The sequence below is a fragment of the Muscardinus avellanarius genome (genome assembly GCF_963383645.1).
Source record: "Muscardinus avellanarius genome assembly, chromosome: 8".
Taxonomy (NCBI): Eukaryota; Metazoa; Chordata; class Mammalia; order Rodentia; family Gliridae; genus Muscardinus; species Muscardinus avellanarius.
Window position 1 is genome coordinate 83012382 of NC_137794.1, and position 16293 is coordinate 83028674.

General features: G+C 38.2%; 1 protein-coding gene across 1 annotated transcript in view; it reads right to left on the bottom strand.

The window, feature by feature from the left end:
- Window positions 1-16293, bottom strand: part of ARHGAP18 (Rho GTPase activating protein 18) — a gene marked incomplete at its 3' end in the record, with an annotated part of 147903 nt that overhangs the window by 31119 nt on the left and 100491 nt on the right. The window contains exons 6-9 of the mRNA XM_080700033.1: window positions 13303-13468; window positions 10178-10269; window positions 4561-4638; window positions 1108-1267 (exon numbers count right to left, since the gene is read on the bottom strand). Coding sequence (XP_080556159.1) covers window positions 1108-1267; window positions 4561-4638; window positions 10178-10269; window positions 13303-13468 — 496 coding nt within the window. The remainder of the gene's footprint in view (window positions 1-1107; window positions 1268-4560; window positions 4639-10177; window positions 10270-13302; window positions 13469-16293) is intronic.

A 16293-nucleotide genomic window follows, 5' to 3' on the forward strand; every position in this document is an offset into this window, starting at 1 on the left:
ATGTTTGTGAATGAATCAGAAAACCAGCCAGGAACCGAAGATTCCAAGAGGTACATTAGTGTTATTGATACTATCATTTTCAGAAGTTCGTACCCCATTTAAGATATACTCATGGACATTTAAAATCATGCCAGCGTATTTTTTTTTTTTGCCAGCAATAAATCTGGTCCTTTAATCCATATCCAGGAAGTGCATGCAAAATAACACAAACTATTAAAGAATATTTTAAGCAGAAAAAAATCTACTTGAAAATACTTTATACAGATTTTATGTCTCCCTTAGAAATCTTGAAGAATTTTTATGATACAAGATGACTCATTAATTCATCTCAATATTGTATGCCAAAAGAATAACCTGGAACCATTTTGATTGACACTGCAGCTGTCTGTAATTATTAACAATGCTCCTCTTCCACTCACAAAAGTGTTCCAGTTTGGAAGCTACAGATATGGTTACTTGAATGTGACGAAAGCATTGATTTTTTTCTAAATGGGATCATTATACCAAGGATCTAAACCTTATAAGATCTCTGTGTTTTCTGGAAAAGAGATCAAGAACAATTATTGTCATTCTTTTTGAACTTGCCCAAGAACACAAAATGGCAACACACAAGAAATTCCATGGCTGTCCACTGATGAGACAGCAAAAGGCTCTGTCTTATGCCCTCTCATGATTTCAAAATATAATTTTTCAGGAAAATGCTCAGACTCTATCATGTCTCCTTGTGCTTCTATGATAACTGTTAATCCACAACGTCTCCAGTAAGTGTTGCTTTTAACACTTGGCAAGAAAAATGTATCAGAGATCTCTTATAATCCCTTCTGAAAGACATGTGAAGTTTCCAGGCTATAACTCTAAAATATAGTCTTTCTTAAATACCAGGCAATTAGCCTGTACTTGAAGAGAACATTCATACCTGTTTACTCAGACATGTATATTTATAAAGGAAAAAAATAACAATGGCATTTGAGCACCGAGAGACATCCGTGAGTCAATACGTCTGTCCAAACGCACCTGGTTATGCGCCTTGTGATGCCAAATGCCATTCGAACAATTAATATGGATGGCACTAGCACAGGAAATGCTTCAAAGAGGGGTGGCACTCACTCTGGACAGCCTGGAAGGCTTTGAGGTACTCTACACTGAGCAGCGGCTGGGGCAGCTCCCGGATGAACAGCTTCAGCAGGCTGGCTGCGTCGTGCTGTTTGACACTTTCCCAATTAAAAGTCCCTTCATAAAACTTCGCTTCCAGTTCTTGGCAAAGATTCTGAGAGATACAAGGGGGAAAAAATAGCTATCAGTAAGTGCATTTTTCCCCTGCTGAGAGTGTGATACATTTTCCATTTTACAAGAATCCTACTTTGAAAAGACATATCAAAGTACTGAAAGTCAATACTTCTGTTACTTAGAAAAATGCCATTCCCCCATTCCAATTTACAATGCAAAAATTGTACCTAAGGCCAAAAAAACGTTTTTAAATTTACTTACATTTTAAGTAGTAAAGGTTTTAATAAAAGATGTGCTTTAAAAAAGTCTATGTGGGAGTTTCACCCAGATACTATACTATTTGTTATATTAAAACAAATCATTTAAAGGAACAAAAGAGTATGTTTTAAATTATGTCGAAGTATTATATAACAAAATGCATAATCAATCTCTGGGCTGAAAGCAGAAGATGACCTCTGATTAGTCAGCTCTGGGTAATGAAAAACCAAATCCGAGCAAATGAGGCATGAAAATACATCAATATATCTGTCTTCAGTGCATGGTCATTCAGTGACCAGCTCACAGAAGCCATCTGAGTCCATGTAGCATGGAAAATACCTAGATTCTTTACCTCAAGGGCTCTACAGATTTGCCAACCAAACTATGACCGATAATCAATTTAGTTTAATAATTTTTCTGTATTTTTTTGTTACTGTGGCAAATATCCTATCATGTCAGAAATCCGTCCAAGTTTCTGTTATTTCCTTCAGTTATTTGAAACCATCCTCCAAAGGATGATCTTTGTTTTTCTGATAAAGTGAATTTATCACTTTTTCTCTTTCCAACCCAACCTCATCCTCCACCCTAATTATTTTTATAACTGGTAAAAAAAAAAAAAAACATGAAGCTAAAACTAGACATGGGGGAAGGAGAGAAGAGAGGGGAAGATTATGAGAGGGAGCCAAGGATAGAGAAGGAAAGGAGAAACAGAGAGGCAGAGAGGAAGAGGAAGAAGACAACCACGAGACAGGGAGAGGGCAGGCAAAGAAACTTGGGACAGGGGAGAAAAGAGACAAGTACAAGTTTTGCTTATAATCTCTACATTATTTATAATGAACCAGCCATTGCATGGTCTGGTGCAGAAGGAGAGGCTGGGTTTCAAGAACCAAATCTACTTAATTGGCCTTTTTAGAATTATATTTGGTTGTCTTTCTGACAGCCTTCCCATCACAAAGTACTATTGGCATGGCGTTCTCCATTCTGTAAAAAGAAGCCTGATTTTGATGCCTGTGGGTTGGCCATTACCCTGCGCTAGTGAGGCCCCGGGTGCTTTGAACTGTCCATTGGGCGGTACTGGTGCAGCTGACATAAGTAATGTGAAGTCACCTGACCTGTTTCTAAGGGATTACTCCTCTGTAGGCAACTGCACTTCTCAACAGAACTGGTCTTGGAATCACACAGTGCCTAGGACTGACTGGTGAACTTGCAACAAGTGTTGGTACAGAAAATGAGATGATGGGAAGCCATCAAACGTGTACCACCAGACCTCTAATCACCCAATGGGAGACCTCAGGGGCCCCAGCTGAAATTTGTCAGAAGAGTTGATTGGGTTACAAGAGTCCTATTAAAATGAGATCGCTGTGTAGTAAGAGCCACATGGGCTGAACCTAACGTCCCAGCGTGAAGAGACTTATCTCAACAGGCAGGTGGTGCCAACTGGGGAACACACATGTATTGCTTCTGGTCGTGGTCACTAGGCACCCGCCGAGGATATCTCATCCTCTTCAGCTTTAAAGTTTTCATATCGAATAGATCTCAAAGAAAAGAACAGAAAAGAGTTCTTCCCTCCATCTATTTTATCTTGCATTTCAAATTCAGGAAAGCACAATTTTAGATGTGGACAGTTTCTCTGTACTATCTCAGTTTAGAGCTAAAGCTGCATTTGGAAGATAGGGTAAAAGAGACAGTGAATGACTGCTAACACATGTTTCTGCTAGGTAAATTTTCTAGATACAGCTACAATTCCAAGTAGGAATTCCCTTTAATATGCAAATCTTCTGGGAGACATTCATGTAGGCATTGCCTATAGGGTCATTCCATCTTTATTGTGGATTCACTGGAAATTCTGTTTCCTAGAGCAGGAATTAGGACTCAGATCAAAGAAAGAAAGGATGCACAGGATCCCTGGTAGGATAGTGAGGAGGAAATGCCACGTGCAGAAAAGACAGCAGAAGGGAGAGAAGAAGGACTCACACCGGGATGTTTGGGAATCCCCTCATCCCTTTCACCAGCCACATACAGACTGGCTACAATAAAACAAGGAACTCTGACCACAGGAAAAGTGTTTGAACACTCATTTTGCCAGTTCATCAAGACGAATAATGTATGGGAGCTTCTGGCAAGGCCCCTGATCTGTGGAGTCTTATGCTCTGGCTTTTCAAAAAATAAAGGCTCAATTGTCATTACCCTGACTAATTCTGACACTACCATCACAACCCTTATTCATATTTTGAGTCACTGCATTCATTTTGGTGGGGTTTTTTTGTTGTTGATTTTTTGGGTTTTTTTTTTTTTTTTTTTTTTTGGTATTGAGGATCGAACCCAGAAGCATCCTACCTCCACCCACTTGCCCCCAGATCTATTTTATTTTGAAATGAGGTCTTGTTAAGTGAGGACCTTGCTAAATTGTTAAAGTTGGTTTCAGAACTAGGATCCTAGAGTCTTCACCTCCTAAGTACTGGGATTTCAGATGTGTGCCACCACACTCGAATCAACATGTTCTCTTTATTATTATAGGTAATATGGTGACTTTGAAAATTAAAAATTCACAGCCTCAGCAAGTATTGAGATTTTTATTTATTTTTATTTTATTTATTTATTTATTTATTTTTGATGGTACTAGGGTTTCTGGAAATCCTTCTACCTCTGGGCTACACTCCCAGACCTATTTTATGCTTTTTTTTTTTTTTTTAATTTGGAAACGGGGTCTCTTAAACCAGCGCGGCTGGCTTCGAACCTGCGCAATCTCCTGTCTCTGCCTCCCAAGTGCGGAGATTACAAGCGTGCACCACCATACCCAGCAAGTATCGGAATTTTTTAGCAACCGAGTGAGACCATTTAAAAAGAAAAAATTTTTTTAAAGAGCTGGGGATGTAGCTCAGTGGTAGAATGACCATGGCTTCAATTCCCAGTACCACAAGAAAAAATATAAACTGAATTGTTAAGAAGTTTCGTTTTTTATTCACTTTACTAATAATAGAAATAAAGAGTGAGAAGGAATAAATTGGTTTTAATATAAAAAAGCATAAACAAGCAATAAAATTGTACATTAGCAGAACCCAAAGGTTACGTTACCTTGATTCTAATGGCAGCTCCAGGTATCCGTAAGAGGCCTTCAGTTTCCAGACCTCCCTCTTCAATTCGAAAAATCAGCTGTGTGTAAACAGGAAAAAAAATGTGATTTTGATACCTATAACAGGTATAATTTAACATCTGTTTCATACATAAATAAATGAAAGTTGATTACAATGACATGCAGACTGGATTTTATGAGGTTTTGAATTTTATTGCACTACATTCTTCAAAACAGTTAAGTCCAAAAACTTTAGTTATAATTTAGAAAAAGGTTGAGTCATATTGTACTTTGTCAAAGAAGTGTGTAATTTGACACAACAGCTGTGATACCCCAGAGAATGAAGATATTCATTGTTTAAAACCAATAAAAAACATCCATTTTTTATTTTTATTTTTCAGAAACATATATTCTGCAATCAAACAAATCTTATGAAATCCTTTTTTTTTTTTTTTTTTTTTTTTGGTGGTACTGGGGTTCCTGGAAGCCCTTCTACCTTCGGGCTACACTCCCAGACCTATTTTATACTTTTTTATTTTTGGAAACAGGGTCTCTTAAGACAGCAAGCGTGGCTGGCTTCGAACCTGTGCGATCCTTCTGTCTCTGCCTCCCAAGTGCGGGGATTACAAGCATGCACCACCACGCCTGGCAGTCTTATGAAATTCTAATATTTGCACATTTACATATCTAGTTTGTTCCAAGAAAAAATTATGATACGAAGAAAAAATATATGCTTGCTGATATTTTTAAGCCTTTGTTGATAACATGTTTTTGAATAGGGTTTCTACATCGTACCCAGTGACCAATGCACACACACAGATCTACTTTGAGAATTCCACCAAAATAAAGTCTCTTCCTCCCTATTGAAGTTGGAACCCAGGGCCACACACACACTAGGCAAGCACTCTGACTGAGCTACACCCTCAGGCCTTTTAGAGAGAGAGGGTCTCATTAAGTTGCCCAGGTGGGCCTCGAATTGTCACCCTCTGGTTTCAGCCTCCCGAGTAGTTGAGATTACAACTGTGTGTCTCCATGCCCAGCCTTTAAAAAGTGTGTACATATGAAAAAGAAGAGTGGCCAATTTTTGGCAGAGTAACGTTCCAATTGGAAAACAAGATATCTGCATTCCGTGGGCAGTGCACAAAGAATGGATAAAGGGTAATCTGTTGTTTTAAGGAAATCAATTTGCATGTCCTCAGTTTAAGCACAAGGCATTTATTAGCGTCATAATGGTTTTCTTTCCTTTATGACAACCCACCCCCTTCCCCAACAACATTCTATTACTTTGTAAGAGACCAACCTAGTCTCTCCTCATCTGCGATCTTCTTATGATTTTCTCTGCATACTTAAAGGCATAAAATCTTACAGAGTACAAAGATATGTAAAATAAAAAAAAATTTTTTTTTTCAGGAAAGCCTCCTTTAATCATTAACCGAGACTCTATATACCACATGGTGGGCACTGTTTTTTTTTTTTCTTCTTATATAAAAAATTATGTTAGAAGTAGAGCAGGTCATTATAAAGGAAGTCCTTTGACCTTTTTCTAAATGTTTCTGAATTGGGTATATTATATTGTGTAGACTATGAATCCAATGGTATGTTTATTTATTTATTTATTTATTTTTTGCGGGTCTGGGGATGGAACCCAGGGGCATTTGACCTCCGAGCTACACCCCCTGCCCTATTTTTTTATTCTTTATTTTGAAACAGGGTCTCACTGAGTTGCACAGGGCCTCACTAAGTAGTAGCTGAGGCTGTCCACGAACCGCGATCCTCTGTTCTCAGCCTCCCGAATGCTGGGATTTCAAGCGTGCAACACCATGCCTGGCTTGGTATGTTTACTTTAATGACCCTACTTCTTCTATTCTTGGATTAGATTATAGCCAAAAAATGCACAGATTTTGAGGGAATCAGGTAAGACTTGACCAAAGTGCAGTTTGAAAGTCTCCTAAGGATTTATGAGTAGCTGGAGCACCATTAACCAGCAATGTATGTGATTCTTAAAAATGCAACTGGAATGTTTTCCAAGGCCAGATGTCTTTCAAGTTATAATGGATGGAAACCCACAGCAAACATTTTAAAAATTATTTTAGATTCAATTAACCTTACTCAATAATGTATTTAAAACAAAATTTATACTCAAAGTACAACCAATTTTCATCTTATTTCACATTATAAATGTGTAAAATGTTTTCATATTCTATTAACCAATAATAATAGGCAAGCTGCTGAGTTAAGTTTTAGTGGTATATAGCTTTTACTCTCATTAAATAAGAAAATTGTGACTTTTATATAACCAAATGAGAATAAATTCTGAATTTTTAGATTTGAGTCTTTTTATTATTTTTATTGCTGAATATCAGCATCTATTAGAGTTATGAACATATATTATCTAAAAGAATGTCATTTTTCATATTTCTCACTTTAGAAATAATGTATCTTTAAAACTACCACATTATATAGCATTATTAAAATAAATACTTTATACATTTTATTTTCAAATTTTAAAATATAGAGAAAATAACTATATTGATCTTTACATTTGTACTGTTTTAGTAATTTACCCTACACTCTATAATTTATCCATAACTCATTTCTCAAAATATGAGTTATATGCTTACATGAACTAAAAAATAAAATGGAGTCAAACTTTTCTGACACAGTGTCTCATTTGGCCAGTTAGTTTGGCAGTAAGAACATGATTTGCTAAATAAGTTTTATAAAGTGAACTTTTTCCACAGATAAAAATTAATAACACTTTTATTTACCCAATCCCTTCTGAAAATATGGTTTAAATGATGTACCTCTGAGTGAAAAAAAAGGGGGGGGGAATAAATAACAGATACAGTTCACTTGTATTGGATAAGATGTGTTAGTGGCCTTTTCAAGTATATTTACTCAAAAATTAAAAGTATAGTCCTCTGAAGAGTGGTCATGGATCTTTCTGTAAATCAGTGGTTTCTGATTCTTTCCTTTCTACAAAGCTGAGGGAAGATCTAGTTGAATTGTCAGGTGATAAATTAAAAGATACTTCTCAGGACTGACCACTGCGGCCATTCATTGCTTATAATTCAGAGAGGATGCTAATGGATTAGCACGACCTATGAGAGAACTCTTTATATTTCCTTTGTGTGCTCGTATATGCCTCCCCTCCCCCTTTTTTCTACTGGGATGGAACCCACAGGTATTCTACCTTCAAGCTTCACCCCAGCCCTTTTTACTTTGTTTTGAAACAAGGTCTCCCTAGGTAGCTGAGAGTCTATGTTGCTCAGCCTCCCAAGCACTGGTGTTACAAGTGTGTGTCACCATGTCTGGCTACATATGCTCCTTTCTTTTTATATGTATAAAAAAATTGAGGGATGTTCTCCAATTCTTCAAACTAGTAGGCTGTCAGAGTCAAAGGATGTTGAAGAGAACATAAAGAAAAAAATAACTATATAACAACAATAATAACAACAAAACAATGATTTCAAGAGAAATGGCAAAGGAAGATTCTTCTCCAAAACGAGACACAACCCTCAACCTGGTTGGGAAGCACTAAACTTTGTAAGAACCTAAGCTCACTGCCTTCCATGGTATGGTAAAGAATTCTGTGTGTCAACATGGGTAGGCTATCATATCCCTTTGTTAAACACCCATCTAAATGCTACTTTGACAGTATATTTTTAAGATGTGATTAACATTTTAGAGTTTGGGTAAATCATGTTACCCTCCTTAATATGGAGGGCCTTGTCCAATCAGTTGAAGGCCTGAAATTGAAGACTAAGATTTTCAAAGGAAGCAGCTCTGCCTCCAGACAGCAATATCAATTCTTGCTTGAGTTTTCATCCTGCTGGCTCACTCTGCATATGTCACACTTGCCAGCCCCACAACTGCATGAGCAAATCCTTTAAAATACACCTATCTTAGCCGGGTGTGGTGGCGCATGCTTGTAATTCTCATGCTTGGGAGGCAGAGACAGGATGATCCCGCAGGTTCGAAGCCAGCCTCGCTGGTTTCAGAGACCCTGCTTCCAAATAAAAAAATATAAAAAATAGGTCTGGGAGTGTAGCCTGGAGGTAGACGGGTTCCATCCCCAGTACCACAAAAAAAAAAAAAAAAATAAATAAAATAAATAAAAATAAATAAATAAAAATAAATAAATAAAAAATAAATAAAAAATATATACATATACCTATCTTTTTCTACATATATCCTATAGGCTCTGTTTTTTTTTTATGCAGAACCTTGACTACTGGGGAGCCTGCTATGAGACTCCTGCTTTGTAATGTCACCTGTCACACCAACTCACACCTTTTACTGACATTAGAAGATTCTGAATGTAGCCTGTGTTTGCTAGCCTCCTTCTCTTCAGCAAAGGAACTCCTGGTAACTATTCCTATGGGTACAGGTTCTACCAGTAGTGGCAGGCAGAGGCTGATAAGGAGGAGGACAAGCCATGCAGAACAAAGTTCATCAGGAGAAACGATGAGACCCAGGCTTGACCACAAGGCCAGACAAGAGAGGAGCACCAGCCGGGCGTGGTGGCGCACGCTTATGATCCCGGCGGCACTTGGGAGGCTGAGACAAGAGGATCACACAGGTTCAAAGCCAGACTCTGCTACTTAGTGAGGCTCTCAGCAACTTAGTAAGACCCTGTTTCCAAATAAAATATAAAATAGGTCTGTGAGTATAGGCCAGAGGGAGAAAGCCTCTGGGTTCCACCTCTAGTACCCACCAAAGAGAGAGGAGAGAGAGGGGAGAGGAAAGAGAGAGTGGTGGTGGGGTGGGGGGAGAGGGAGAGGGAGAGGGAGAGGGAGAGAGAGAGAGAGAGAGACCGACTGCTAGTGGTAAGGCAAGGAAATGACTGATTTGGAACAGAGGAAGAGTAAGTGGCTTATGTTTGGATGAATTTACTGAGCAAATCAGCTGCAAATGATTCCTACTGTCCCCAGAAATTAAAAAAACTGTGAAACACCTGGGTTTCTGCACACTATCTAGGACCTGGACAGTCCTCAACTGGTCTGGCCTGCCCTCCTCTCTGTGAATTCCCCAGCTTTTATTCAATGTCACTTGTGCTTCCAAACAAAATGGCACAGAGGTTGGGCAGAATTTTTTTTTTTTACCAGTACAGATAATCCCCTTATGAATAATTGAGTGTTGACTACACAAGTGACTCGATAGTTTAGCAATCATTTTCTAATTCTACTTTATGGTTTCTTTGCCTACTTTGGACGTCAGCACTGGTAAATTAAATTGGACATCCTCACTGTAAATAGGAAAGCTTGGGAAATACATACAGCTATGAAATATTCATGAGGATTCAATTCCCTGAAAATTTATAAGCAGTTCTCACTCCTATGTATTATAGAATTGAAATCTCAATTATACAAAGCCAGCTAATAGAAGACAGGGAAATGATGCCAGGTAATCACTGTTACAGCAATAACACAGAAAGCATCACCATGAAATAAAAATTATGAGCCCCTGAAACAAATTTGCTTCCTGAATAGAAAATCAAAGTACAAATAAAACAGAACATCAATGGGAAAACTATATTATAATATTATGATTGCAAAAGCAAAATACCATTAGCTTAAGCATGTTCTCTGTACAAGTGACCAGTGTAGGCTTACTTACTTTTTGAAAGATCAAGGGTATTCGAGTTCCCGGCACTTTCCTCTGATCTTGTTCTAACAATATAGTCAATGGAATACCAAAAAGACCAGAATCTGCAGCAAGAAAACAAAATGTGTTCATTTCTATTGATCTATAAAATATTAAAGTAAACTGTCAAAGCAAATGGGATGTTGTTGGGGTTCATGCCTGTAACCCCAGTACTTGGGAGGCTGAGACAAGAGGATTGTAGGTTCATAGCCAGCCTCAGCAACTTATTGAGGCCCTCAGCAACTTAGCAAAACCCTGTTTCAAAATTAAAAAAAATAAAATAGGATGGAGGGTATAGCTCAGAGGCAGAATGCCCCTGAGTTCAATCCCCAGTATAAATAAATAAATAAATAAATAAATAAATAAATAAATAAGTAAATATTTCCGGCATTGTCATCCAATCATGCAACTATTTATTGAGAACCTACTAAGAAAATGATACCATGATACCATCTATGTATTAGGTATGCACAGGCCAATCAAAAAACCCTGGCCCAACTTTATGAGCAATCTCTCAGGGAAAGGCAACTAAACTGACCATATTAGTCAGTTATTTTTTTTTTGGCACTGTGACAAAATACCTGAGGAAACCAACTTAAAGTAGGAAAATTTATTTCAGCTTATGGTTTCAGAGGTTTCTGTCCATGGTTGGCTGGCTCCACTGCTACAGGCCTCTGGTGAGGCACATCATCTTAACAGAAGGCGTGTAGAGTAAAACTGCTAACCTCCTGATGGCCAGAGAGCAGACAAAGAGTGAGCGACAAGGGACAGTTCCCAAGGGCATGCCCCAACGTCCCACTTCCTTCATCTATGCTCTGTCTTCCTGAGTTTGCATCACCTCCTGATAACACATCAAATTACAAATCCATCCAGGGACTAAGCCATGAGGTCAAAGCTCCCACGAGCCAGTCACTCCCAAAGCTCCAGCTCTGAACATGGCGGCACTGAGGACCAAGGCCTCAACACATGAGCCTTGTGCAGACATTCCCATCCAAACCATATCACAATGACTGCAAAAATCACTGACATAATCAAAAAAGTAAAACTGCTACAGAAGTAAAAAAAAAAATACTGTGAGAACATGTAAAATATTCAATTTACCAAAGCTTCAATCAAATTAAAATTTCTGGCTTAAAACCAAATACTTCTCATCTCTGCCATTCTAAATTGACATTCTCCAATACATCTAAATATGGACACTTCAATTTTGAAAAATAAGCCAACATTATGATCCTATAACACAAATGTTTCTTTTTAGAAAATGTAGTAGATAGTTGGTACTCTTAAATTTAAATTTGTAGTTTTATATGTTGGGGAGTAGTTTCAGGAGAAACTGAGAGGCAATATCATTTGCATTTTTCAAAATTAATGTCATATGCCTTGAGTCTTGTATAAGAATAGCTCCTACTCACAGCCTCCACCTCACCTCAATTACTGAGTGGATAATTACCATAGAAGTGATAGCTTTTTTTTCTTTATGACATACACCAGAGGAAATATAAAAATCATCTATGAATATGGAGGAAGGGATTACCTAGTGGTATAAGGAAAGACATTCAACACTGAGATGCCACTGGAAAAAAATTCTGTCATTTAGCCCCTCCTGTGCATATATGCTTCTACCATCTTGTACTCCATTAAGATGTACGACTACAATGCGCCAATAAAAATAATAAAAGAATTTTTGTATCATAGGAAGTAACTCTTCAGTATGGTTAAGATACAATCTCAAGAATGCCAAATGCATGGTGTATATATAATATAAATATCTTGGGTAAGAGGTATAGATATTATTTAGCTGGGCATGGTGGTGCCTGCCTGTAATACTAGTACTTGCAAGGCTGAGACAAGAGGATTACAGGTTCACGGCCATCCTCAGCAACTTAGTGACACCCTGTTTCAAAATGAAAATAAAAAATAGGGCTGGGGTACAAGCTCAGAGGCAGAATGTCCCAAGGTTCAATCCCCAGTACCACAAAAATAGAAGTTAATAAAAGCAAAAATAAGGACAACAACAAAATGGCTTTCTAAGTCACTTTAAAGATCATGGGCAGTGAGTCACAGCTATTTAAATTATATTTCTATTTTATAACTGGGGGCTTTGTGATGAGCTTCTAAAACAGGACTTGAAGTCTTTGTTCTACATAATGTATTCATGAAAAACCAAAAACATCATTTGACTGGAAACTCGCCATACTGGGCCTCAAGCTAGAGTATGCCAAGGAACTCTACAGAGAATGAAGTCTTTAGAATCCACCATAAGGGTTCTGCAGGAAAGGTACACTTCAGTCCTACAGAGAGACTGCCTCTGAAAATCAGGTGAATACTTGGCTAACGTTACCATAGCAACTCAATAATCCTCATTCTTGGTATCTCTTTAGGAGACACCCTTAAGGTTAAATAAGAAAACGAAGATTCCTAACAGTAAAGCTTTGTCAGAAGAGAATTGTCGGATTTCCAGACCAAAGAAACATTGGATAAACAAAATCTGAAGAGGTAGCCATTCTTTACTATATTACAAAATACAAAATATGTTTATGGAATGGACAAACACAAGCTGCTCACAAAAGAAAAAACAATACGTCTGTAGGATGAGTACAATCCCATGACACTGTGGGTTATAGCAGCAACATTTTTTTCCACAGGAAAAAGAATGTTTTTGCAAAATAGAAATCAAATGTAAGTGAACAAAGAAACAAACTATTAACTATCCTGTGTATTTCCCATCCAATGAATAAGCAAAATAAATTAGGAACAGCCAGGATGAAGTCGTTATTCAAGATCTGATTTTAGAAACAAATACATGTACCAAATGTGTCTTTAAATATAAAAATTCACAATTTCCTAATTGGGAATTACCTTATTATTTTTTATTATATGATGCCTTTGTTTTCTCTAGTCTAGGATGCGGTATATTTTTCTCAAGTTACAGCATTTTTGAAGGCACTGTTTGAGAATCTGAATTTTAGATGTATTTAGGTGTTGGTTGTTGATTTTGTATGTATTCCCCATCAAACTACTTCCCCCAAAACACTACTAGAGAGACAAATCATAGTTGCTACTTTAGAAGTAAACCACTTATTTTATTTCAAGATTACCTTTTGTTTTGATTTTCACAGCTTTTTGTTGTTTCAGTTCAACACCCAATACTTCATAAAGGGCGGTCAGCTCAATGAGTGCTAACTGGGAAACTTTCTTCATGTCCTGGGGTGCGAGGTCACCGATTCTGGTGGTACCTGTTTTGTCTTTTGGCAATCTGAAAGTCTAAAATAAATACCATTAATATAGTAAAAGTTTACAGTTTCTAGCCCCATTGTATAATGCCAGAAAATTGTATAGAAAGAAATTATGCTCAGATGAAGGGACAAGAAAATCCAAGGCAGAGTTTCTCCAGTCAGAACACAGAGTGACCCTGGACACAGTGGTGATCCCCAAAGTGAGTTCAAGGGCTGACATCTGACACAGTGGAACCAGACCACGTACCGGCCCTACCAGTGGCTGGAGGACACATGAGAGAGGGAGCCTAAAGGAGAAAATGATTACTTAGTGGGCCTTCAGGAACAAAAGATCAGCGGGGTGTGGTGGCACACCCCTAGAATCCCAGCAACTCAGGAGGCTGAGGCAGGAGGATGGTAAAGTCCAGGGCAGCCTGGTCAACTTAGTGAGCCCCTGTCTCAGAATAACAAACAAGAAGGGCTCAGTGTAGCTCAGTGTAGGGCAAGGGCTCTTGCCTAGCAAGTGTGAAGCCCTGGGTTCAATCTCTAGTACACAAAAACTAAAACAACCAAGATTAGAAGTTAGATACAAATGGGAGGGGGAAGAGGAGGAGTCAGATGGCAAGACAAAGATAAATAGAAGGTAGAAAAATAGTGGGCATGAACGTGTAGAATGCACCCAGGTTCCCTTTACATTCATTATGGACCTTCTAATAGTTATTAAACAAGTTAAGGGGTGGTGGTACATGCTTGTATCCCAGCAGCTGGCAGGCTGGGACAGTAGGATCACAGGTTTGAGGGGAACCTCAGTAAGTAGTGAGTTACTTATCAACCTAGTGAGAACTAGTTTCAAAATAAAAATAAAATAGGCTGGGGGTATAGCTCAGAGGTAGAATGCCCCTGGGTTCAATACTCAGTTACACACAGACACACACAGAGACACACACAGACACACACACACACACACACACACACACACACACACACACACACCAAGTTAAGATTGGTAAAGAAAGGCTCTGGGGCATTGGGTGACAGATGGCATGTACTTTGAGCCAGAAGGCCTGTCATTCAGCCACTAACTAGCTATATGATTTGGCAATTGCTTAAACTTTCTTTCTGCAAAATGGGAGGAGAGAAAGGGAAAGGAGAAAGGAGAAGGACCCAATTTAGAGTGCTGTCATGAGGTTTAATGCCCATAATTAAACTTCTTGTATGTGGTTGCTATGATTAGCTATTACTAATACTTTCATGACTGAATACACCAAAATGTAGAGAAATCACTCGAGATCACAAGCAAGTAAGTAACTGGTGGCTTAGATGTGTTGTGCCTTTCTAAGTATCATTTAACTTGTTTAGCCACTTTTTGTATTCAATATAAAGAAAACAAGCAACAAGATGAAAACGCAAATTTCTTTAGCACATTTAATACCAATTATAATCCTGCTGTGCTTGGTGACTAAACCAATTGTTATTCTCTAGTAGTTTGATTAAAACCTGGTCATCAAGATTTTATCTTTGAGCCAGGTGTGGTGGCGCATGCTTGTAATTCCAGTACTTGGAAGGCTGAGACAGGAGGATCGCACAGGTTCAAAGCCAGCCTCAGTTCCTTAGTAAGGTTCTCAGCAAATTAGTGAGAACCTGTTTCCAAATAAAAATAAAAATATGTCTGGGAGTGTAACCCAAAGGTAAAAGTCCCCTGGGTTCCATCCCCAGAACCACAAAAGAAAAAAGACTTTATCTTTGGAGTTTACCTTTGACTTCAATTAATTGACAAGGATGTTCAACTACTCCCCTTTGTTTTGCTGACATTTGTAGCAAATTAGCACTTTGAGGCATAAACATCAGTGTATATAAAAGACCTGTCCTAAACTAGCAATTCTAAAACCAGGGTTTAGAGATCCTCCTTGGTACAAAGTATTCTTTAAAGAAGTCTAAGAAGTCCAAACTTATTCCTTCAAAAATTATTCATTTTAATAATCAATACTAAAACATTGTTCTTTCTTTTCCACTCTTGTTCTCTCATGAACATACACTGGAGCGTTCCAGTGGCCAGTGATGTGTGTCATCACAACAGATTCAATGCAGGAGCTGTGAGAACCCCATTGACCTAGTAAAGCCGTAAAACTATGCCACACTTCTCAATTTTTAGTTCTAGAAAACATGGCTATTTTCCACTTAAAATGGAGGTATTTATGATCATGGTAAGTTATTTTAAATGGATTAATAGTTTTTAATTTCTCAATTTTGAGGAGGTACACAGGATTAAACCCAAGCCCTGATGCACACTAAGTCTATGCTGTACCGTGGAGATATACCTCTGGCTCCTCAATTTCAAATTCTAATACAGCAAATATTATCAGTATAACTCCTATAAACAAAAGAGTGTGTGTATATATGTGTGTATATACATACGTGTGTGTGTGTGAAACCCAGAGGCCTTCTACCTCTGAGTTACACCCACAGGCCTGTTTTTTTAAATATATATATATATATATATATATATATATATATATGTTAGTACTGGGGTTCCTGGAAGCCCTTCTACCTCCGGGCTATACTCCCAGACCTATTTTATACTTTTTTTTTTTTTAAATAGGGTCTCTGAAGCCAGCGTGGCTGGCTTCAAAGCTGTGTGATCCTATTGTCTCCGCCTCCCAAGAACGGGGATTATAACCATGTACCACCACACCCGGCCCTGTTTTTTTTTTTTTTATTTTGAAACAGGGTCTAATTTGTGGAGGGTGGAGGGTTGAGGGTGGCAGTGAGCCTGCAATCCTCCCATCTCAGCCTCTCAAGTAGCGATATTATAGGCATGTGCCACCATGCCCAGCAAAAGGTTTTTAATACTCATATGTGTGTGTGTGTGTGTGT